This window comes from Acanthochromis polyacanthus, chromosome 16, assembly GCF_021347895.1.
Source record: "Acanthochromis polyacanthus isolate Apoly-LR-REF ecotype Palm Island chromosome 16, KAUST_Apoly_ChrSc, whole genome shotgun sequence".
Taxonomy (NCBI): Eukaryota; Metazoa; Chordata; class Actinopteri; family Pomacentridae; genus Acanthochromis; species Acanthochromis polyacanthus.
In genome coordinates this window covers 7,157,588-7,182,701 of record NC_067128.1, presented here as the reverse complement: position 1 = coordinate 7,182,701, position 25,114 = coordinate 7,157,588, and the positions used below count along the sequence as shown (strand labels likewise).

General features: G+C 39.2%; 1 protein-coding gene and 1 long non-coding RNA gene across 2 annotated transcripts; both read right to left on the bottom strand.

Moving 5' to 3' along the window:
* LOC110955491 (uncharacterized) lies at positions 1 to 3,390 on the bottom strand. The gene is made up of 5 exons (XR_007947494.1): positions 3,147 to 3,390; positions 2,616 to 3,051; positions 1,787 to 1,885; positions 1,405 to 1,451; positions 1 to 1,322 (listed from the first exon to the last, which is right to left on the bottom strand). It is a non-coding gene; the product is annotated as an uncharacterized LOC110955491 (long non-coding RNA).
* Positions 3,391 to 14,177: 10,787 nt separating this feature from the next.
* Positions 14,178 to 23,830, bottom strand: slc25a29 (solute carrier family 25 member 29). The gene is made up of 4 exons (XM_022200513.2): positions 23,238 to 23,830; positions 20,108 to 20,151; positions 19,787 to 19,870; positions 14,178 to 17,665 (listed from the first exon to the last, which is right to left on the bottom strand). The coding sequence occupies exons 1-4, from the start codon at positions 23,263 to 23,265 to the stop codon at positions 16,895 to 16,897; spliced, it is 927 nt and encodes a 308-aa protein (XP_022056205.1). The 5' UTR covers positions 23,266 to 23,830; the 3' UTR covers positions 14,178 to 16,894.
* Between the last annotated feature and the right edge of the window lie 1,284 nt (positions 23,831 to 25,114).

The window sequence follows — 25,114 nt, the reverse complement described above, 5'->3', positions numbered from 1 at the left end:
TTAAAAGGCAAAATGCAAGTCAAGCTTATGTGCCAAGACTTAAAGAAGTCACTGCAGTTATAGTACAGAGAATCACAGGAGAGAATTTTGCAGTTTTAAATACATAAAACTAGTAAAGTGTGAAAGTGTTACACAAAACAGACTATAATATCTACTGTAAGTATAAAACCAAGCAGACAAGATACCACAGAACAAAATGACTACCAATGAAAAGGGTAAAAACAAGCAGACTTAAAGTAAAAGTATATGAAGGAAGTAGAATATAAAACATGATTTCAAAAATAACTGCAGTTAAACTAATCAAGAAGAGGCCAAGAAGTTTTATGTTGTAACACTCTGAATCCCAACCAGTTTGTGGATATTTTTAGTTTTTTTGCTCCTGTTGCAATTTTCCTCACTGTAGCTCATTTTTAACTGCAGTATGAAGTCCTCTACCTCTACGGAAGCAGGACAACCATGACTAGAAGCATCGTCTGTGCAATATGAAGAAAGCTACAATGCCATATGCCATAACAAAAATGTAAAAATTAAAAATTGGATAACATGAACAACTGTTTCAGTATTTACAACCTCTTCAGATCAAGCTTTTTCACACTGCTTTGGACATTAACTCCAGAAAGTTGTTTCCTCATGCTGAATGCATCTTCCAAGAACTTGCTTCTCTGTTTACCGTTTTTGTTTTTTAGCCATGCTGCATTTATACTATTGATCCAGTCTATTTGATTTTGCTCTCAGTCTCTCTGTGTAAACACTGCCTACAGTTCAACCTAAAAAAATCCAGAATACACTGATTTAGATTTGGTTGGGTTTTTTTCTGTTGGAACTATGCATCACACTTTCATTCAAGGACCTTGGGAAAGTTGAACATCAGGTAATTTGTTCTGTTTTTCCAGTTTCCAGCTTTGAAAATTGGTGTAATTTTTGCCATTGTTTTAAAGACAACATGGGCTTTAAAACTACTCCTGGATTTTAGCTTCAGAATGTTAACAGAAGACACCGAGTTAGCATTTTCTGCTCTAAAATTCCACATCTTGGGGCAGCAGAGGGCCAATCCTCTGTTTTCACAAGGCAAGATTCAGGAACCTTCCAAATGATCTCAGAGTTAAAAGGTCACAGATGTAAGCTGTGGCCTGAGTGCCTGAGGCTTTAAAAGAAAGCAACAAAATCTCAATATCAACAATGTTATTCACATTTTGTACAGCATCCTGCTATTTGTATCTGATGCAGGCGTATTCTGTGGCGTCCCACTGCTGGACAAACACTCTGTCGGAGCCAACGGGGAGAATTATGTCAGCGTAGATCACATCATCTGCATTCAGAACCTGCAAACGCACACTTTCATCAGCTTTCAGACATTTCATAAGCAGTTCAGGATTGTGCTCTGTATGTTCCTTAGAGGCTTACATCGTTGGTGCTGATGGTGTTACATGACTCATCCGGCAGCCGGCTGTCTGGAATAAAAATACAAACGCATAAACTGTATAATCACTGACTATGAGGACATGTTCAGTGCTGCATGTGTTTACTGGCTGTAGGTGAGAACCACATGTTGCATAAGAAAGCCTCAGTGACACATTGAACATTGCATTTGCAAAAGAACTACCACCATTTACCACTAGCACATCACTAAGTTCCTCAAAGACCACAAAGTACAGTTGTGTAATGTGACCTGTGGACATGCTGTGTACATGTAAAGATGAGTATGCAGACGTACATTTCACAGTTCTCTATGGGGGAGATTTCACCAGACTCTGCCTAAACCTTCAGGAAGTGTAGGAGAACTTACTCGCTCTTCTTCTGTTCACAACAAATGCTGCAACCAGCAGCGTCAAAACCAGACATCCGACCACCCCGACAGCAGCCCCGACTGTGTCCTGGCTATGACCTGAAAATAAAGAATTAAAAATGGTGAAATAGTGATTTGTTACGGCTCAAAAAATGCTCTCTCCAAGTGTATGTTTAATCATAAGGTGGTTGATCTGTTAAGAACTCATAGACACATGAAACATGAGGCTGAATACACACTGCTTTTTCAATGTATTTGTTGTATTTTAAACCTCTGAATAGAATTCCTCGATATCACAGCATTTATCAGAGACAGGAACTGTGAATTCAGATAGATTTATAAGGTTTCAGCTTTTTAAAGGTCCTTGATTTTTAACCAAATCGAAGCAAAATCACTCCAACTCTACATGTGTACGTAAAAGTTCTCCTAAAATAAAGGGATTGTGCCAGACCCAGAAAAAAAAGGCATAAGTTATTTTTCTTTTCATTTTTAGTGATTTACTACACTATAGCTTCATTAAATTGAACTAAAAACATTTCTGAGTTACTACTAATTGCTATAGTTGTTTGGTTTCCAGGACTTCATATTGCAACAAAAAAAATTGAGCCCACAGTGATTAAAACAGGTCACGACTCTTCTTCATCTTAAAAACCCATCCGGTAAATGTTGTAGACCCGAAACAACAAATACTAAAGTAAAGCGCAAATACCTCAAAATTGCACTTAAATACAGCAGTTTAGTAAATGTAATTAGTTACTTTCCAACACTTTTCAAGTTAATTTACACATACAGAGCAGTTCTTTTAGTTGTTGTAAGAATTCGACTGTACCTTGATTTTCAGGTTCCAGTTCTACGACGAGACCTCTCCCCATCCCTTTGATGAGCAGAGAAAGTTGAGTTTGTTCGTGTTAATTCTTTAATCTTAGAAGTAGAAATGTGCTTATCAGGATAAACCAGACCTCGAGCTCTGACCCGAAGCTCCACTGAAGTCTGGACCTGATCACCGGCCATCACCTGGCACCTGAACTTCTTGTTTTCAGGCCTCTGCAGGGTGACCGTCAGAGTTACTTCACAAGAGTGCAGCTGCTCTGTCTGATGCTGGGCGTCGTCTTGAATCTGAGCACCCGTTTCATCCACCCACATCAGGCTGATCTGCTGCTGCTGCTCTGTAAGACAGTGTCCCTGCTCCACGAAGGCCAACAGGACACACTGCAGGAACAGAGTTTTTTGTGCCATGAGGTTTATCACTGGAGCAGCTGGGGGCGCTGAAAAGGAAGAAAAATACCGTCTCCTTCACAGCGTCCTTACTAACAACCCACACAGAAAAGAAAAAAAAGGCTTTAATCCTGATGGTACTCACTATTGTGGACATTTGGCCTTCGCTGGCAGCGATGACTTCCAACATCCTCCGCTGTGAGATCTTTGATTCGCAGAGTGCATTTTGACTCATCATCCTCCAGTTTAGATGTCTGGAGCTCTCCATTACTGACTATAGCGATGTAATTGCTTGTTTCGTCTGTGCTGAGGTGCCATACGTGATAACAGACATCAGCTCCACATGGATACATAATGTCATGACTCCTTTCTGTAGGTATCAGTCCATCATCTCCATTTACACCTATAGAGAGAAGAAAAGCAGAGTCGGATTGAGCTGCTATGTGCAACAAATCAGATTATCAAATTAAGATTAGAGGATTAATTCGTCTCACAGTACCTGATGTGATCAAAGAGACCAGCAGCAGCCTCATCACACTTCCAATCATCCTGGGAGTTGATCTGTTCACTGTGGAGGGGAACGACTGAGGTTTACTCTTGCTACTCTGCTGCAATGTCGCTTTCTGCGTTTCCCAACATCCTCAACCAGTGTACGTGGAAAATATTACAAATTGTTGCACCAAGTGTCCGAGAACAAGATTTATCCACATGCCAGGGCAAAAAGTTTCATATAACACTGCAGTCAGAACTGTTTTCAATGCTGCAACATCTAGACTATAAAAGCACTTGGAAGTGAATGATAAAAACAGGCAGCAGGTGAGCAGTCAGTTCTTGACATTGATGTGTTAGAAACAGGAAAAATGCGTGCAATGAGGATCTGAGACATTTTGACGTCTGTGATGGCATCTCCAAGTGTTGTTTCGTATTTCTAGACCAAAATGTTCGAAGAAGGTGAAGCACAGATAGGTTATTGGGCACCAAAGTCTCCAGTAAAGACCGGAATGTAGGAGGTCCTCGGTTTACGATGTCCTTGACTTACGTCTGAACTCATTACAGGCCAGTCCTCAGTTTAATGTACGGCGTTTCATCGTTACATTTGAACTGGCTCAGTGGAACTAGTCGACAAACGGAGCGGACAAAAACCATATGCACAGTAGTCACACGGTGCTATCAGGCAGCTTTGTTTACATTAGCCACCACATTGGATTATGCTACATTTGCTAACTTCATCATGGCACCCAAGCATAAGTCAGACTCTTGTTGTGTTTCAGTGTGAGCTAATGATTGTGTGTCGTTACTGTAGTTGAACAAATATGTAAACTTATTGATATCGTGATGCACGTAACGGCTTTGTTGCTGGGAAACCTTGAGTATTACATCCATGTAAATGCTACTTTGACACATAAACGTTGCTTGAAACCACCTACACCCCTTCATGGCAGCTGTGGCCTCTCTCAGCAGGGTAATACTTCCTACCACACTGTAAACATTGTTCAGGAATGGTTTGAAGAACGTGACAAAGAGCTTGCAGCGTCGATTCAAAGTCTGAACTCGTTGGATCTCTATCTTGGGTTGTGGCGAGAAAACAAGGATTTGTTGGCTTCTCTGATCAGATTTTGGACAGCAAAGGTGATAAAGTCAAACAAATAAAAAAAGTCATTTTTTACCATTTGAATAACTAAGAAAGCAGAAAACGTGGAAAAAGCACATCCACCTCTACATCACTGTGCATGGTCTTTTTTCCTACTTTTAGCTCCTTGTTTAACATATTGTTTGACTAATTGTTTCAATGTATTTAGCGGTTTCCTCTCTAACATATTGGAGAGAATTCTGGTCTGTTTATTTATTTTTTTGCTTCAGTTTTTTCATTCAGTCAAGATGTTTCCCCTGATTCTGATTAATTTATCCTACTTCCAAATCGATCATATTAGGATTATTGCTTCCGGATTAGGCTCCAATAATTAGTACATTCCTAAGGAGTGGAACCAATTTTATTTAAACCTCTGTCATCGAGGCACTGTTGAAGTGTTTTGTCATCAATCCAAGCTCTACAGTGCTCAATATGGCTTTCAGAAAAGAGCTTGTGGATGTTGATGTGTCTGGCAAAGATCACCAGTACAGAGTCATTCCATCAAGCTCACTAAAATCCTACTGGCTGCTGCCAAAAACTGGATTGTAATGAAACGAAAGCAGCATCTCCTATAGCGAGCTGGATTGTGACTCTCAGGATTGTATAGTGTGTTGTAAAAGATGAGCGAATCTCTCTGAAGGAAGAGATAAACTTCTTCCGCAAAACATAAAAACCTTTCATCAACTGCATGGAGAATCTGCACATGATTTTTAGACTGAATGATTCCGTCTCAGTTTATTTTTCTGCTTATGAATATATTTTGAGATGTTCAGTGAGCATTTCTGGATTGCCAGTGTCCTGCACATTTTTAAAATATATATTATTCCACTGTACTTTAGGTTATCTACAAATATTGAATAGGGCTGGCCTGAATAGTGGTTTCTGGTCTCCGGATATTCGGGCCCTATTAAAGACGAATATCCGACTATTCGTTTCGCCCCTTATTGCCGACGAGGGGCGGGGAGTGGAGACGGCCTGAATATTCGGATCCATTCGTCTGGTCTCCCAGACGCAAATTTTGCACACTGCCTTTCTTTTGTCTTCAGTTAAACTTTAGAATTCCCAAACAGTAGAGGTCCTGTCATCTTGTCTCGTGTTTATGCAACGAAGTGAAGCGTGACGTCAGAGTCGGCAGCCACCCGGCCATTCGGGTGGTGGACGGACGAATGGATGAGCCGAGATGAGCCGAACATGGCGGGATGAGCCAAAGTGGGCCGAAGGCGAAGGGAAGAGACGAGCTCCGAATATTCCTATTTTTGTCTGGGGGGAGGAGGGGGTGATCTATATGTCATATATTGTCAATATTCGGATACCAAAATTAATATCCAGATACCGCCGTAGCGAACGAATATTCGGATATTCGGGTCCAGCTCTAATGTTGAAGATTTCAAACAAGTTTTTCCAGAACGCACCACAAAATTGAAGGCTAGATGATGCAAAAAGGAAGCTTCAAGAAATGCTAAAATTTGAGGAAACTCCACAAATGTTGGTGTCAGAATGCTGCCTACACAATCAGAATGTTTGACAAGCAAAAAGCAGGTTTTTTGGAACAACATGAATCAAAGATAAAGCTGTCTGACCGCAGGAACGGTTGACATGTTGGGCAATTTTTAGCCAAAGATCCCCAAAAAAGCTGTGAAAGTGCAGTCCTTGATCCAACCTTGAATTTTGCAGCACATCAGAGAATCCTTGAAGATATTTTGAGGTTTCAGTTAAAGCTGAAGCGGACTTTAACTGGATAATGATCCTAGAACACTCGAGCAAAGGAAAAGCTTGAAAAGAAGAACTGCAAATAGTTGGAAAGCCTCAAATTTTGTCTATATTTTTATTTGGACACCACTTTTTTCTGTACGCACCATTTCCAAAAGGGGCAAATGTTTGCTTCTCTAAATATGTCCAGAAAACGCAACAGTTTCCTTTAGTTGTGTCAGTTTTTCACACGACTGCATACATATATCTGTTTATGATATTTAAATAAAAGATGTAAATCACTCAAATAAATAAAGGTATTGTTAAAACATCGATTTGCTGAAAGCTATGAAGTCTGAAGCTGCAACGGAAAGGTGGATTTTACACTTGACGGTAAAAATTCAGAAACAGTCTCAAGCGAGAGGAAATTACTGCAGCACAACATTTTATATTTACAGAAATAAATAATAAATAAAAGCTCTCGGAGGCAGCTTTCAACAGGGCTGATTTATATTCAGTCGATGTTGACAGCCGGCTGTTTTCAAAAGTCTTTTTTTTCTCGTCCGTCAGGAGAGATGACCTTCTGATACAAAACAAAAACAGCAGTAAGAAAATGACTGTAAGGAGGATCTGAGTGGATCGGAGTCTCCCGGAGCTGATGTTTCAGACGCTGTTGTCTGTAACAGGAGCTCACAGTTAACCCTTCAATGCAGGAACGTATTGATCGATTAAAGACCGTAGAGAAGTCAGTCAGTCTTTAACCAGACCCAACAGACGGGATATCACTCCTGCTTCGGCCTCTTTATGTTGACTCCCAGTATGATTAAGGAGAGATTTTATGATTTTACAGATTTGTCTGTTCCAGCGATTGTATTTCTCTGACCTGTTAGTACTGTATATAGCAGTCCAAACTTTTTCAGGGGCCCCATAGAGGACAGAACATTTGCAGTCTGAGCCTGAGACTCTGGAATCCTATTTTCTATTTTTTGGGTTACTGTTCTTTTCAAAAAATATCTTCTTCTTTTGTGAATGCAGGATTGCTGCTTAATGTCATTGTACACTGTGCAATGACAATAAAGGAATTCTATACTCTCTTTATTCCCCCTGCAACATTTTCCAGCTCCTCCTCAGAGATCCCAGGATGCTCCCAGGCCAGATTAGATATGTAACCCCTCTAGAAAGCTCTGCATCTGGGCCAGAAAAACGTCCAAAAGAAGGCATCCAGGAAGCGTCTAATTAAGATGTGCAAACTGCCTCAGCTGGCTCTTTTTGAGACATGATAGATCAGCAACTCTTCTCTATACTCCAGAAGTCCAAGTTAATCCCTTTTGGGTTTGTTGAACTGAAAGTCCTTATTAAAATCTACTATTGTCAGATAATCTTTCCTAATTTTACTTGACTTGTAATTTCCTTTTAACAGTCTTCATTTAAAAATCTTTGTTATCAGACTAACCTATATTGTTTTTAATACACTGAATTGTGTTTTTGTCCATCTTCTCTTAAATCCTGATGATTTTAGGCCATGTTTTATGCTATTTTACTGCTCTCATGAAGCACTTTGTAACCTGTACTTTGAGTAGAGCTCTCTAAATACACTTTTGTCATTATGTTGTTGTAGTGGTTATTCAAAAGCCATTTTTCTTTACTTGCCGGGGACTCAATGGTGTAGCTGCACACAGCCACTTCAGTGGAAGGTGCTTCAGAAACACCAAAGGAAGGAAGTACAAGTAACAAAGCAAACGTTGAAGACAACAGAACGGATGCAATACTGTGTGTGATTGCAGCAAAGCAGTATTTTCTGTAAACTGAAATTGCATACAAGCTTTTCAGTCATTGTATTTTGAAATCAGGTTTAGCAATTAAACCTCTGGGTCATAAATACAAACATGATGGCATGTGCTTGTAAAACCAAACGCATGTGTACAGAGCTGGAGGAAATACATTTGTTATTTAAGTAAAAATACGGATACTGGTTTAGAAATGCTGTGCAATTTCATAGAAATTATGCTTAAATACTGCTTTCTTTTCTTCTTCTAAAGAAAATATTTTTATTTCTACAGTATATATATTCACTGTGTGGGGCTGCACAGTAGTGTAGTGGTTAGCACTTTCGCCTTGTAGCAAAAACATCCCCGGTTCAGATCCTGGGGTGGGCCTGGGATCTTTCTGCATGGAGTTTGCATGTTCTCCCTGTGCATGCGTGGGTTTTCTTCGGGTACTCCAGCTTCCTCCCACAGTCCAAAAACATGCTGAGGTTAACTGAGTACTCTAAATTGTCCGTAGGTGTGAAAGTGAGTGTGATTGTTTGTCTGTATATGTAGCCCTGTGACAGACTGTCCTCTGCCTTTGCCCGAGTCAGCTGGGATAGACTCCAGCACCCCCTGTGACCCTAGTGAGGATAAAGCAGTGTATAGAGGATGGATGGATGGATGCACTGTGTGCATTGTGTGCTGCACTCTTTTTCTGATTCAAATGTTCTATTTGCTGCTGTAAACTGTAAATTTCTCTGCTGTGGGATTCATAAAGGTTTAATCTTTCTATGTATCTATCTATCTAAATATTCTGCTACAAGTAAATTTGGGATTTGTTTAATATCTAATGATAAAGTAAACTTAATTTCTTAAGCGAACAGATTGTTTCAATCCATATTTACAGACTGATGGAATGAGTCAATGAACCCAGATCTTGTAGCATTAATGCACTGTGGTAAGACTCGGTTAAAAGTCAAATATTTACATTTTACTAAATTATCAGAAATAAATATGCTGGAGTTTGCAAAGGTGATCTATACAGTTTTTCCTGCTAAATAGCAGCTGCAATTCTCCCCTAAAGTTTTATTTTAATCTATAATACTACATCCAAATTATTTGTTGATTATATTTTATATTATTGATCTAAAAAATATACAGTAACAGAAGCTTTAAAGTGAAGTAAAAAGCCTAATAAGTACGAGGAAGAGTGAAGTGATAGTAACTCAAAATTGCACTTGAGTAAATGTACTTACTTATATACATACTTATATTTACATATTTTAGAATTTCTTTTAGGTTGATCTTTTGTCCAATACAATCTTTTGTCATAAAAAAATAAAACTAAAATTGTAGGCAAAGCATCCTCAAGAGTTCAAATGAGTCCCTTTTGTCCACCATTCAAATAGATCAGGGTTGAAGATCTTTACTGCAGCAGCAAATCATTAAAATTATATCAGAAAACTGCCGGAAAAGTGAAAGGGATTCTTTAAAATGTTGTTGCACTTCCCACTGCTGATCAACAGATGGCATTTCAGTTGAGCTCTAGAGAGCCCCAGCAAAAGCTTCTTACTGTATTTCAGAATGATTTCTGGGAAATGTCACTTTCTTTTCTTTTTTTAAAGCTGCATTTAAGGTTGCTTTTTTTAACACTTTCTTCTCATATCAGGATATTCAGAGGCATCCAGCAGGCAAAACGAATTAAATCCTTTATGGTTTCATCCTATAAAATTTTGTCACAAATTATAACTGGAAAATAGTGTGAAATTTACAATACAGCAAAATTTGGAAGTTAGAATCTATTTATCCTCAGTGGGCTTGACCTTAAACACTTTTCATTATTGTTGCAACATGCATGTTCAGGACACAGATTTAGGGTGCTTTCACACCTGTTAGTCCGTTAGAGTGGTTCGTTTGGACCCAAAAGTTGTTACAATGTTGCTATTTTCAACACGTGGATTTTCAAAGTGGGCGATGCTCCACAACCTGTGCAGGTTGCTACGGTTGCTGCACCATCAAGCTGGTCCGAATGGAGACAGGTTTGTGTTCTCACCAGGAGCGAACCGAACTGGAGTTCACATAGAAGCGGACCGAGACCGCCTTCGAGAGGTGGTCTCGGTCCGCTTCTTTAGTCCGAACCAAAAACATCTGGTCTGCTTTCACACCAGCCCAAACGAACCGTACTTGCAGGTGTTGCGGACTCCAGTCCGCTTTAAGTGGACCAAAAGGTGTAGGTGTGAAAGCACCCTTAGGTTCAGAAAGATGCTTCCTGAAGGAGCTTAAGGTCTGTTAAATACTGTACAGAACAGACTACAGATGGATTAAACCTAAAGCCTTTTGTGTGGCAGAGTAAAGCCTGTTTGCAGGTGACAGATCACTGGATTATTCAGTCATTAGGAACAGATTAATCGTACAATTAAAACGATACAATAATTTGATATGACCGCAGTTCACTTGACATTTTGAGTGAAATAAAGTAATGATTTAAAACATGAGCTTTCTTATGAGTAAACCTTGAAATAACAAGAGATATAAGATGCATAATTCCAGTGTGAGAGATGGGAGAAAATTTTTTAAAAAAGCAAATGTTGATGCTTTTTTATCATAGAATATATACTCACTGGCCACTTTATTAGGTACACTTTGCTACTAAAAGCTTGGACTCCTTTTTGTTCTCAGAAATTGTCTTAATTCTTTATGGTGATTTAACCACTTTATACAGTTTTTTAGGTGACAATTAGACTTTTCATGCATTGTTTTAGGGAACTGGCAACTTCATGTGTCTATCTCCTGTACTTATGACGCTATAAGACTCAGAAATGCTGGGAAAGGTAACAAAAATTAAAAGGTACACCAGATAATGGCAAGAATACATGGAGGCCAAGCTGATTCTGGAAGACTAAGAACTACCTGTAAGATCACTCGAAAGGTAAATTCAAAACTTCACTTTGACTGCAAGAGAAGATTTATTGAGCTCTGGAGTGGTGAAGCTCTGTTCTACTTTGCAGAAGCACCTGCGCAAATGTGACCTTCAAGCAAAAAGTTTCTCTGCATCCTCGCCAGAAAATTCAGCATGAGGTTTGCAAACAAACATCTGAACAAGCCTGATACACTTTGGAAACAAGTCCTTAGTGCTGATCAAGTCAAAGTAGAACATTCTGGGTGCAAAGAGCAAAGTGTGAAGAACAGAAGAGCAGAATTTCATGAAAATAATCACCTCACCAAATGATCAACAGGGGAGTGGATGTGTCATGCTTTGGGCTGCTGGTGGCATCAGGAACATTTCACTGGTAGAGAGAACAATGGATTCGATTAAACAGCAGCATATTCCGGAAGCATCAGGATAAATACACCTCAAAATCCACAATGGGTGAAGTCAAGAGGTGCAAGCTGAAGGTTTTGGCCTCATAGTCCCTAACACCATAGAAAACCTGTGGAAAGAGTTCAAAAAGCAGAGCAGCAAGAATCTGACAGAACTGGACTGAGCTGCTGCATAAAGTGTTTACCAGCTGAAATACTTGGCAGAGATGAGGTTACTGAGCATGCAGGTAACCGAATTCTAGCTTTAGGCTCTTTAATTTTTTAATTATTTTGGAAATAAAAGAAATTCAACTTAAAATACCAAAGAAATCTAGAGTCCTTGACATTATTCATTTTGGAAATGAGCGGCTCTTTTACTCACTTGGTTTGCAGTAATAAAAATTTTGACCAGGAAGTGTCCGAAACCTTTGCATCGATCTGTATAAGTCAGTGCCACTAGTGCATGTTCTGTCAACATCCAAGTTTCTACAACTATGAATAAGAGCTTTTGGGAATTTCCTTTCTGCAAATACAGAAAATGTAAATCCACTGAGAAATTATGACTGATGTGTGTTGAATTAGCATCAGTTTCTGTGTTCAGTGCCCATTTCAAGTACATGTGAATATTCTGCAAGGCCAAAAAAAGGCACTCATGTTATTAAATTTCAGCATAAAGACAACATGGAGGTTACTTGTAATTTTGCACATATAACAGTATACAGTGGGTTTGGAAAGTATTCAGACCCCTTGAAATTTTTCACTCTGTGTCATTGCAGCCATTTGCCCAAATCAAAAAGTTCACTTTATTTCTCATTAATGTACACTCAGCACCCCCTCTTGACAGAAAAAAACAGAAATGTAGAATTTTTTTGAAAATTTATTAAAAAAAGAAAAACTGAAATATCCCATGGTCAGAAGTATTCAGACCCTTTGCAGCGACATTCATATTTAACTCACATGCTGTCCATTTCTTCTGATCCTCCTCGAGATGGTTCTGCTTCTTTATTGGAGTCCAGCTGTGTTTAATTAAACTGATTGGACTTGATTAGGAAAGGCACACACCTGTCTATATAAGACCTTACAGCTCACAGTGCATGTCAGAGCAAATGAGAATTATGAGGTCCAAGGAACTGCCCAAGGAGCTCAGAGACAGAATTGTGGCAAGGCACAGATCTGGCCAAGGTTACAAAAGAATTTCTGCAGCACTCAAGGTTCCTCAGCGCACAGTGGCCTCCATAATCCTCAAATGGAAGAAGTTTGGGACGACCACAACTCTTCCTAGACCTGGCCGTCCAGCCAAACTGAGCAATGGTGGGAGATGAGCCTTGGTGAGAGAGGTAAAGAAGAACCCAGAGATCACTGTGGCTGAGCTCCAGAGATGCAGTCGGGAGATAGGAGAAAGTTCCACAAAGTCAACTATCACTGCAGCCCTCCACCAGTCGGGGCTTTATGGCAGAGTGGCCCGACAGAAGCCTCTCCTCAGTGCAAGACACATAGTTTGCCAAAAAACACATGAAGGACTCCCAGACTATGAGAAATAAGGTTTTCTGGTCTGATGAGACCAAGATTGAACTTTCTGGTGTTAATTCTAAGCGGTATGTGTGGAGAAAACCAGGCACTGCTCATCACCTGCCCAATACAATCCCTACAGTGAAACATGGTGGTGGGAGCATCATGTTGTGGGGGGGTTTTTCAGCTGCAGGGACAGGACGACTGGTTGCAATTGAAGGAAGGATGAATGCGGCCGAGTACAGAGATATCCTGGAGGAAAACCTCTTCCAGAGTGCTCAGGACCTCAGACTGGGCCGAAGGTTCACCTTTCAACAGGACAATGACCCTAAGCACACAGCTGAAATAACAAAGGAGTGGCTTCAGAACAACTCTGTGACCGTTCTTGACTGGCCCAGCCAGAGCCCTGACCTAAACCTAATTGAGCATCTCTGGACAGACCTCAAAATGGCTGTCCACCAACGTTCACCATCCAACCTGACAGAACTGGAGAGGATCTGCAAGGAAGAATGGCAGAGGATCCCCAAATCCAGGTGTGAAGAACTTGTCATTCCCAAGAAGACTCATGGCTGTACTAGCTGAAAAGGATGCTTCTACTCAATACTGAACACAGGGTCTGAATACTTCTGACCATGTGATATTTCAGTTTTTCTTATTTTTTTTAATAAATTTGCAGAAAATTCTACATTTGTTTTTCTCTGTCAAGATGGGGTGCTGAGTGTACATTAATGAGAAATAAAATGAACTTTTTTGATTTTGGCAAATGGCTGTAATGACACAGAGTGAAAAATTTCAGGGGGTCTGAATACTTTCCGTACCCACTGTATAGACCTCAGTGCATGTCAGTTCTTGTGGGTCCAGATCACCAATTTTTCTTTGCAAAATAGAAAAGAAATAGCAACCTTGGTTTGCAATACTTGCCCACATATCAAATTTTACTGAATGTAGAGGCCTCAAAAGCTAACAAAATGTCAACGGAAGGCTGCATTTTAAATAGGAAAGATGGATATGTTCATATATCAATTTACAAGTGGTTTCAGTCACAATTCCATCCTCATTTGAAATTTGGCACTTATCCCCCATTTAGAAGGGTCAATAGTTAGAAACTGGCCCCTGGTGGAGCCCTCCAATCATTTGGATTTGCTACTATTTTTTCCTGTCTTTGCCAAGTTTCACAGCTGTTAATTGTTTTTGTTCAAATACAGAAATTTCTCAAAATTCAGCCAAAATCTTTCATTGAGCAGTTTTTGGCACCAATTAACAAAACCTGTTAAAATGTGAAGGACAAACAACAAAGAGCTGCTTGAATTGCTTTTATTTACCCATTTGTACAGATCTTTAGTGACAAATCTAGACAAATAGGCTCTGCATGACACAAAAATATGTCTGTTTAATTCTCTTCAGTACAACAGCAAACTCAAACTGACCAAAGAAAGAGACTTTAAAAACTGCTCAAACATTCATGGAACCACACTACATAAATACTTTAGAATGAAAAATAGATATGTAGATCTATAAATATACAGTATACGTTACCAATCACTTCAAAACTTCACATTACAGTTACATCCTGTACATATTGCATCTTTCACATCAGCTGGAGTAAATATTCGCTGTCCGATGGGTTTCAGATGTGATCTAGTTCACAGCCAGATGTAACAGCCGCCGTTTAAGAGGTGGGATTTAAATTTAAACACAAGCAACTGAGATAACGATCATGCTTTTGCACTCTTCTACACTTTCATTTACCCTCTTCACCCACAATTGTACAACAGCACAACCTGGAGATTTTCCACGTTTCCCAGCAGCACTGAACATTTCAAAGTATTGAAATATAAACAACAGAATCACCAGAAATCATTTTGTCCTTCGACTCGAGAGTTTTGGACAGAACACCTGTGCAGGTGTGTTACATTCAACAAACTTCCAGTTTGAGTGCAGCTGCGACTTCCCGCTCTCCAGCAGCAATTCATTTATCACACACAAAATGACAGCAGTGCTTGGATTCATTACCATTTTTACGGCTTCAGACGGAGCTCTGAGAAGCCTTCAGGGGAGCAGATCATCTATTGTGCTCACATTTCAGCGCTCGATGACGGGAAATCTGATTATTTCTTTACAGCAACATTCAAGCATAAATACAAACAAGAAATCTTCTGATATGGAGCTCACACGCAGGAAGCAGATGTTCATTTACAACACTGTTATGCCACTGAGCTAGGACAGTAACCGAATAAATAAATCTAATGCGAACCCCAGTCCAGAGTAGGTAAAGTATAGCAGCTGTTCTTGCACACAAACAGTCATGAAGTTGAGGAGAATGTGACCATCAAATTACACAGCAGGCACACAAAAATCTGTAACAAATCTTGTGCAATCAGCTAGTAAGAGGTTGTATTTTGCACCATTTAACAAACATTTCAGGACTCTTCCAGTATCCAAACACTGATCATTTTAAACATGTAACTGCTTTGTTTAAATTACTTTGCATTTTCTCAAGATACTATAAGTGAAAATAGAATTTCTTTCCAAACAGAATGCACTTCAGAGATCATCTCAAACTATAATAAATCATCTTTCAGTGGCTCCCCGAGGGACACGGGCTGTCTGCAGCAACAGAGTGAATGAAAACACTGGTTTGCTGCTTCCCTCCTTTTCTGGAGAGCTTTCAAAAAGGTGCATGCATTCATGACTCAATATCATAAGTCAAAATATTATTTGCATTCAAATATCCATAGTACCATACAATTATTGTTATTGTATAGTGAAAAAAATTAAAGATTTACTATATCAAAAACAGAGCCAGATCCATTTTGCAATTTGCAAGCCAACATGCTTTTCAGGTCGTTCTGAACTAGGATTCTCTGCGCAGCGGAAAATGCACCACAACATCTCACACGAGTAAAAACAAGCTCAAGACAGACGACGGCTCATTTCGTTCCACAGGCTGACACATGAGCAAAGATGGTCGAAGCTTAAGGCGCATTATTATGACCGAGCAGTATGTTCATGGTTTGCATACTGCATGTAACCGTACGTACTTTGTGAGGACAGCTGCAGTACGTACCGATAGGAAACAAAATTTTGCCACGCAGGGATAGTTTATTAAAAATCCAAGACGTAAATATAACAAAAATAAGATAAAATGGGACACCAACAACGCCGCCTGACTCGGCCTTCAATACAGCAGTAAAACGTCACATTATTTGGTAGAACACAACACGCCAAACAAGACAGAAAACAAAACGCCATCCAGAATTCCTGACTCACACGGACACTTTTCATTCAACCCCCGGAGAGCCCTTCAGACCACTTGGGTTCTGTCGACAGCGCAAACTGACAACTAAGAGTGCTTCAGTGATGATCAGATTATAGCTGCAACGGTTTTTGGTTTGTAAGCAGACAGGAGTGATAAGTTGTGCGCACTTATCACATGCTACATTGGTTCTCACTTGACTCTTCAGAGGATACAGTTCAGGTACAAACGCTCGTCCTTAAACAAAATAAAAGTACTGTATTGTAAGGCAAGAAAAAGGTTTGCAATATATGTTAAAAAACAAAAAGCATAAAATCTGTTTGCATGTACAGATGCAGTTAAACACTGCATGTTTCAAGATATATGCAAAAGTTTCCGTGCCGACTCTGTATAGTACTCTAATCAGCCACAACAGCAGCCATGTGGCTCAGTTATGTCTAGATCTTCCACCAAATCTTCCTAAGAATAAAAGCTACTGTTAAAATCCATCACAAATCTCCATCTCATTAGAGGTAATGTAATCCCTTTCAAAACTCTGCACCTTCAGGAGCAAACAGAACTTAAATCACTGCTAAAAATAAATAGGTTTTTTTCTCCTTTTTGAAATGAAAGTAAAAACAAGTGCTTTATATAAACCAGGTATCATTGACTCGAAGCTGGGAATGGCTGGTCTGATGGGAAGCTGAGTCAGACAGTAATAAAAGTACATTTGTCTCTCCATGCTCTTGTAAAGCGGCCAGTCTGGTGAGGCCTCGGTGCCGTCACAGGCTGGAGGGCTGGGCCTGCTGCTGTATCTGGGAGTGGTGGCTCGGCTGTGCCGGCTCGCAGTCTTTGGGCCCCTCCTCCACCCCACGGGCATACATGAGGACCAGGGTGACGGTTGCGAAGGTAGCTGCATTGACAGGGAAGGCCCGTAGCAGCGTGGAGGTGAGGCCTCGTGTGAACACCATGTAGCCCTCTCTCTGGACGCTCTGCCGCACACAGTCAGCAATGCTGCTGTACTGATTCACTCCACCCACTCCGTCTGCTTGGAGGCGTGACTTGATCACGTCTACGGGGTAGGTGGAGAGCCAGGAGGCGATACCAGCCATGCCTCCAGCAAACAGCAGTTTGGGGATCATGTAGCGGTCGTCGGGCTCGCACCCAAGGCTCCGCGTCAGCACATCATAAGCCAGGAAATACACTCCGAAGCCGGGCGTCTCGCGGATCAGGGTAGTAACCATGCCTCTGTTTACACCCCGCAGACCCTCACGGTTGTAGATGCGTGCCAGGCAGTCCAAGGAGTTCTTGTACAACTTCCTTGAAGACTTCTTCTCTCCTGTGCCCTGCATTTGCATCCGGGTTTTTGCCAGCTCCATGGGGCAGCAGATGACACACTGGATGGCACCGGCTGCTGCACCAGCCAGGAACTGGTTCATGGGAGTGTCATGTGCCAGCAGTCGCATGGTGTTTCCCTGGACACCAAACACTATGGCATTGATGAACGTAAGGCCCATCATGGGGGACCCAATACCTTTATACAAACCAAACACCTGCAACAAGAATGAGAGAGATGAGATTAAGGGACTGGAGTCTATCCCAGGGCCATTAAGTAACATGTCACTATGTAATGAAGTCCCCAGCACTTCAGTTTTCACCATCCCTTTGACTCTCTAAAAACCAAAACCCACCAGCATGTGTGAAAAGCAGCTTCTCTAAATTAAAAAAAAAAAAAAAAAAAAAAAAACTACAGAAATCCCATTGTCATTCAGCACATCTCCTTTAAAGATTAGACAAAAAATAACTTTGTACTAACCAGGTTCTGTAAAAAAAAAAAAAAAAAAACACTAAATAAATTAACTGCCTTCCTTAGTGCAACTAAGAAACCTTGAGTGACAGACTGACAGGCAAGTGATAAAAATTCAGGGACTTTTTGGCTACACTAGGCTGAACTGCAGACTGTACGCACAAAGCAGAGATGAGAGGATGGCAAAAAAAAAAAATTTTTAAAATCAACAATGTAGGTTAGAAAATATAGTCTATAGATCAAATAATTTTCCCAGTTCTGGCAACACTGTTATGTACTTCAGAAAATATTGGAAATGATTACAGACAATTTTTGTGAAATCATTTCTTAAGGAATTGCAACTTTTAGCATTTTTAAAAACTATTTATTGCATTTAAAATGACTCACTGTATAAAAGATTTGAATTCTCCCAACTTAATGTTGCAGGAGCACAAACTGCTCAGATACCATTTAATGTTTAGAGAATTCAATACACAAAAACCTCTAATCGCATGTCTCAAAAGTCAGAAATTTTAGAATAAACTACTCGTCTTCTTTTATTTGCCATCTAATTACCAAACTTCAAATACTTACAAACTCATCGTTATTCAAATGGAACCTTTATTAAAAGGTTTAATCCTACTTCATTATGATCATAATTTGCAGGTTTTCCCGGAACATGGCGTTAGAACCACCAGCTACTATAAATAAAACTGTGTCCCCCCTCCGACTGAAGTGACTCATTCAGTCATAAGACCAAGAACGTCTCATGTCTCTTCGCCCTCAATGACTTTTAGCGGAACCCCACAACAGCTATCTGGGTTCAGCAATAAAAAGCTGGACCTCGCTAAAGATAGACTGTCAGACATAAGCATCACATCGGTGTCATCGTGAGCAGCAGCTTCACTGTGGCAGGATGGTTTCACATTTGTCAACTCGACTGGACACGTGTTGCAGATCTCCGCAATTCAGTTCTTCCTAATCAACAGGAACATTGCAGATATCGTCAGTCTTTTTTAAACTGCTGATATCTGCAGTTGAATTATGACTTGCTGTAAATCCAATTTCAGATATCAGCAGTTTAACTTTTGATGAGTCATTTTTAATTCAAGATACTTTTCCTTCTCCTCAATAGAAGGAATATTTTAAATTAAGTTTGAACAAGTCCGAGGGATGTTGAAGACATTGCAAACTGGAGCCAAAATCTAATTACAGATAGTTTTCACTGATATCTAGAATAATAATTCTGACCAGTCGCAGTGTAACTACTTAAACTTACACAGCTGATATCTTCAATTTTACCTTTAAAACAGTCAAACCTGCTGATTAAAGGTTACATCCGGTTGTCAGACTCATATTGTTGCAGCCTACAAAAGGTAGAGGACATACAGCAAAAAAACCACTTGAAGAAGCAAAACTTGACTCCTTTCAAGCCCACTCCTTAGATAGGAAAACCTTCACACCTAAGCAAATTATATCCAGTTCTCAGTGTTATTACTGCATGTCTAGATTAGCATTCTAAACACTGCCACTCAAAAGTTTGAGGTCAATTTCATGTTTTTTCATGAAAACTAACTTTTATTCATGCGCTAACATAATTGCACAAGGGTTTTCTAATCATCAATTAGCCTTTCAATGTAATTAGCTAACACAACGTAGCATTAGAACACAGGAGTGATGGCTGCTGGAAATGTTCCTCTGTACCCCTATGGAGATCAACCATTTTCAGCGAGAACAGTCATTATGACATTAGCAATGTCTAAACCGTGTTTCTGATTAATCTAATGTCATCCTCATTAAAAAGAACTGTTTTTCTTTCAAAAATAAGGACATTTCTAAGTGACCGTAAACTTTTCAATGGTAGTCTCTTTAAAGGTGGTCCACATACCGACTCCTGTCGAATGATGGACTGGAAGCAGTGGAACGTCCCACGGTACAGAGGTTTATCCACACTCTGAACCTGCAGTCGCACCTGGAAGAGAAGATAGCCATCAGTTAAACAAGAGAAAACAAAAGAAAAAGTAATGTTTAAAGCAATGTTACATAGATGAAAACAAACACAGGAATAAGCATTAAGGTAATACAATTATTTTTTTTAAGTGAGGTTTTTTTGCACAAAAGATAAATTAAAAATACTAGTTCAGATTTTTTTTCCCCTAACACGTGCACTGACCGGAGCATTGCTAATAAAGGCCTATAAATTACTGACCTTTACTGTGTCAAATGGGTGTCCAACCAAGACTCCAGCAGCACCTGGAAACAAAGAAACCAACGATTAATAATTAATCACTTGAATTTCAATCCAACCGCTTTTTGTCCCTTCTCAATTACAAGTGTCTTATACTAAATGTCGCTTGTTATACCCAGCAAATCATATTTAGGATTTATGCATCAAACGTATGACTCGCTACTTGCTTTATGCTCACAGGATTTGGCCACATTACCTCTTGCTGCTGTTGTGTAATTTTACAGATAGTCTGCTGCCATTTCCTCCAGGGAAACGGTCTGATCCAGAGCCAACTCTGTTCGCGTCAACACCCTCTAAAACTTTCTTTAGCACGCCTTTGACTGTTACATAACTTGCTCATGCCAGTGTTTTGTTGCCAATTTGGGTTTCTCACCCGTGTCTGTGTTGAGAAAAATGTTCCGATAATAGCTTTTCAAACTAACAAAGGAATTTAGCACTTGAACAATTCCCTGCAGCCCAGAAAACAAGTCTAACTTCTGTCCTGTCCTCCGTCATACCATGCATTAATGGCAACATTGGATTTTTAGATGATTTTTGCCTCATTTGCTGGATTAATCAAAGCAAACACTTCTGCACTTACAGCTGTAGTACCAGAAAGCAGTTATAGAATTGATTAATCATATTTAAAACAAACCAATATTATGATTAAAGGTTAGAAATACCAGAGAGGATTGCATCCATATTTTTGACTGTAAAGGCAGGGTTTTTCCCGACAAGAGGGATTTTTGATGCCCATAAAAGAGGTTGTAGCTGGCACCAAAGGAAAATCACCAGTATTAAATTGATAACTGAAAATAGCAATTCAGATTTTTACCCACTTTTGCTAAATTGGGGTGTCATTTGCTCAAGCATTTGTTTCGGCAAATGGCTAGGAAAAGCAAGAAAATACATTTCTGTCAAATATAGCAACACAAACTTGTTTACTTTATTGTATATGGCTCGATCATGATAAATGTTATGCATAGTCTTTCTTCAATTGCCCACTATGAGCAGGAAAATCCTGTATGAGAACAACATCTGTATGTTATGTAACTTCTAAAGCAGTGAGTGAAGTTATGAATGTGATTAATCTTAATTGTGAATAAGTAAAAAATAATAAATAACTCTTACAAGTTTACAATCAAATAACCATTATTTTCATTTTTAAATTCAGGGTTCCATTTTTGATTATATCATTTATTATTCCAGCTGTCAATTAAAGAATTCTACCGTTTTGTATTTTAAAAGGTGTGATAGACCCAGTGCAATAATATCAATAAAGATGATGCTAGAAAAACAGACTTGGAAGTCATTGAACCACCTGTCTCACCACAGTAAACAAACACAGCCAGCTAATCCTACATAAGAACCTGCCATGTCACATGACCTATTTGTAAAAAGGAGCCAATCAGCGGAGAGTCCCGGCTGTAAGCCAGGAAAAGAACACAAGCGGGCGTGTTTGACACAATGACGAGCGGTCATTGACCTCAGAACGCTGGTGATCTGAGAGGAGGAATAACAAGCTGAGGATGGTGTTGCATCAGTGTTAGGAAGACACCTGTTGAATATGCGTACATCAATCTTAATATATGTGGCCGTGTGTGTTTACGCTCGCTCCAAACTGGAGTTTTGAGCTAAATGCAAACTAGGCCGTTCCTGAATTGTGCCAAGCAGCTTCCCATTGACTGTGGATGGTTCCCTGAAGGTGGGAAATCACTTGGTCAGTCACTGTAAATAAAGGGAGCAGAGGATTGGTCTGTGAAGGGGTGTGTGCTGGTTCGAGCCCTCCGTGTATGGAGCGAGGGGGAAACTTTAAACAGCCAAACCATCCTGTGAGCCTGGTTTGCACGCTTTCGATTCTGACCAGTGTAAAGCAACACCAGTGACATGCATAAGGTTGCAGCATCCTTCGTGAGCTAGCACTTCTCTGCAGCACAGACACATTTCTTAACTACATAAACCTTAAACACATTCAGTTACACTTAAAATTATGGGTGCCACATTAATTTTTAAGTCACAGTTTATGTGTAACTATAAAACAGTCACAAAAAGTCTGCATAGAACACTTTCCAAGCACTTAAAATGATGACTTTTACTTCATGATGACAAGACACTGAAGTTACTTTTCCTTTCACTAGTTAAGGGTAAAGTGAAAGGAAAACTAACTTTCAATACCAAGTAATAATTCTCTACTTCATGAGCTATTTGCTGTGAAAAGGAGTTAGAAACTGCAGTGTGCACCTGTGGAAAACCAACTTTTAAGTTTTTGGTAGTTTTAATTTTATTTATCAAAGCAGTCCAAGACCAAAAGTTCACAATTTTGACATTTTATTGACCAAACAACTTGGAGTGATGGAGAAAATAAATGGCAGACAGACTGACACTGAGAAAGCCTTAGTGAAATTGAAGTTCAAAGTGGCAAGTAAATACCCGAGTCATTGAACCATTGTGATTACTGAATGTCTATACACCTTAGGTAACTTAATACAACCGTTTTCGTACAACCCATCATCTCTCTTTAAATCATTGTGCCTTGAAATGTGTAAATATTGTATATTGAATTTTAATTACATTTACTATTTCTATAGATTTTGAAATTACAAGTGCTTTTATGGTATTGTACAGCGAGTTTTACGAATATATACGAAACTTTAATGTTAAATGTTACTAACCTGCCTGTCTTTTGTTATTTATGTTGTTATATGTAAGCTGATGAAGACTTTAACTTCTCTCAGGATTAATAAAGTATCTATCTATCAGTACTGTAGGTTAAGTTTCCCGTAATTTGCCAAATCGGAAGCTAACTTCAGCGTGGCGTAATAAGGCCAAACACTGCACAATCAGCTGTGTTTGGGATTCCCAGCATTGGGCTTTGTTGTTGCGTCCTGCGGCGGAATTCGGAAAATGCTCTCATCATCTCGTGATAGAGTTGCATCACATTTCAGTGGAAGGTGCTCCCAGTAATGTTTGGGTTTTTGAAAAGCAGTAGATCTCAGCTAAACTAGGTTGTAAGTAAACCTCAAATTAAGCTGGTTGTGTGACAGCTGCAATGTTTAAGCACTCATTTAGTTAGTGAAGCGGTAGTAATTAAGTGCAGCTGCTGCTGACTTACCTCCGATGCATCCTGCAACGAAGTCCATCACCACTCTTCACCGTCACTGAACTGAGGGACTTTTAAAAAGGAATACAATTTAATTATCTAACGCCAGGCTCTGTCAAACGTAGTTTTCCTCAAAACCCGTTTATTTCGTGGGTCGGCGGACAGTAATCGTCTCTTGATGTTAAAGCTAACAAACTAGTTGTCACTTTCCGTTAGCTAATATGTGTGCAAGCACCGGCTAGCTACTAACGCATCCCGCTCTACGGTTTTGCTTTCTGACGGATTTATTTTCTCTTTGCTGGTTGCGTAGCTACTTCTGTGCCCCGTGACTCTCTCCCGCTGACCTACACGCCCTCATGTACTGTCGTGGTGTTTACAGTCGGTGCCTTTCCGCCGCCGATATCATGGACGTTTCTTAATTCTGTGGAGAGCTGCTGGCGTCACGGGAAGTAACGGGGAAGGGGCGGATCTTATACCGGCCTCCGGAGCATCTGGCCAATCAGAGTGGAGGCTTCACGCCGACGCCTCGCGAACACGTCATCTTCGGAATTCATCGGGCTTCCTTTTTTTGACTATCTTTATTAACAACACAATAAAATTACATAACAAAGAACAGAACACAACAGGGAGTACAAGAGGGAAAAAACTAATTTTGAGAAAACAGCCTTGAAAGATATGTATTATAACTGAAATCAACAGATGCAAATTGTAAAAGTGAAGTGAAATACATTGTTAACGTGATAATATGATCACTGAAATAGAATCTTTGAATTTGTTGTTCTTTTAATGTATAATTTCATATTGTATTAACCTTAATTTTCAAATTAGTTAGGTAATTTGAGAGTGTGTAACACTGTAGGTTTCTAAATCTTATCATTTAAGTTAGTCAGGATAATTTACATATAATATTGTAGAGTTTTTGACTTGAATTGGTATAATAAATGATATTATATAACCTTAACTTTAACATTTAACTCAATTATCGACATTATGTAATATTTATATAATATACAATTTTACAGTCTCTTAATGAAATATTTACATTCATCAGGAATATTTAGGTAAAATATAGTATTGTAGGGTTGTAAGCTAAATTTCAAAACACCAACAATTATATGTAAATTATGTATAATGGTGTAGAGTTTCAATCTTAATAGGTAATTTGGTCTGATTAATTTGTACAATGCATCATATTGCAGTGTCTTAACCTTTAAAACTGAATCTATTCAAGAAAATCTAAATGATAAATAATATTACACAGTCTTGACCTTAATATTTAATGCAGTCGGTTATATCAGTATTCTGCATAGTGTTGCAATGTCTTGACCTTAATGTTTAAATTAGTTTAATAAATGTGTATAAAAATATTACTCTAGGATCTTTACTTCAGTATCTGATTTTGTCAGGCAAATGTTTTTGCATTTTATATGTCATTGTAGGGTCTTAAGTATAATATTTAGATTAGTCAATTTAATTTATGTAGGAAATAAATGTCAACTTTCATGTTTTAATTAGCCTGGTATATTTTTATTATAAGCAATTTTGTATTGTCTTAACCATTATTACTTTATTAAATGGGGCAAATTTACAAAAATACATATATGTTATTATACAGAATCTCGATATTAACATTTAAATTTCATTGGTAAAATGCTAACACTATTTTTTTAATCTCTATTTAAAGCACTTTAGGTGAACATTTGCTTAAATATGATATACTGCATAAATTACTTGACTTAAAAGTACGTTCTGAATGTTTAATTTCTACAATACTAACAATGGAAATGTCTTGAAAGCACTTTTTTCATCAGTGCATGGTAAAATACATTTTTGTCCCTTTGTGTTTGACCTTAAGGCGTACAGTACACACAGACGACCTTTCGGCTATG

What these genes read in the sequence shown, in the direction of transcription:
- slc25a29 (XM_022200513.2), bottom strand. Translation starts at nt 23,265, where the DNA reads ATGGACTTCGTTGCAGGATGCATCGGAG. An exon ending in ACCCATTTGACACAGTAAAG is followed by an intron (nt 19,871 to 20,107) that starts GTCAGTAATTTA and finishes CTTCTCTTCCAG; the next exon opens with GTGCGACTGCAGGTTCAGAG. An exon ending in CCATCATTCGACAGGAGTCG is followed by an intron (nt 17,666 to 19,786) that starts GTATGTGGACCA and finishes TTCTTGTTGCAG; the next exon opens with GTGTTTGGTTTGTATAAAGG.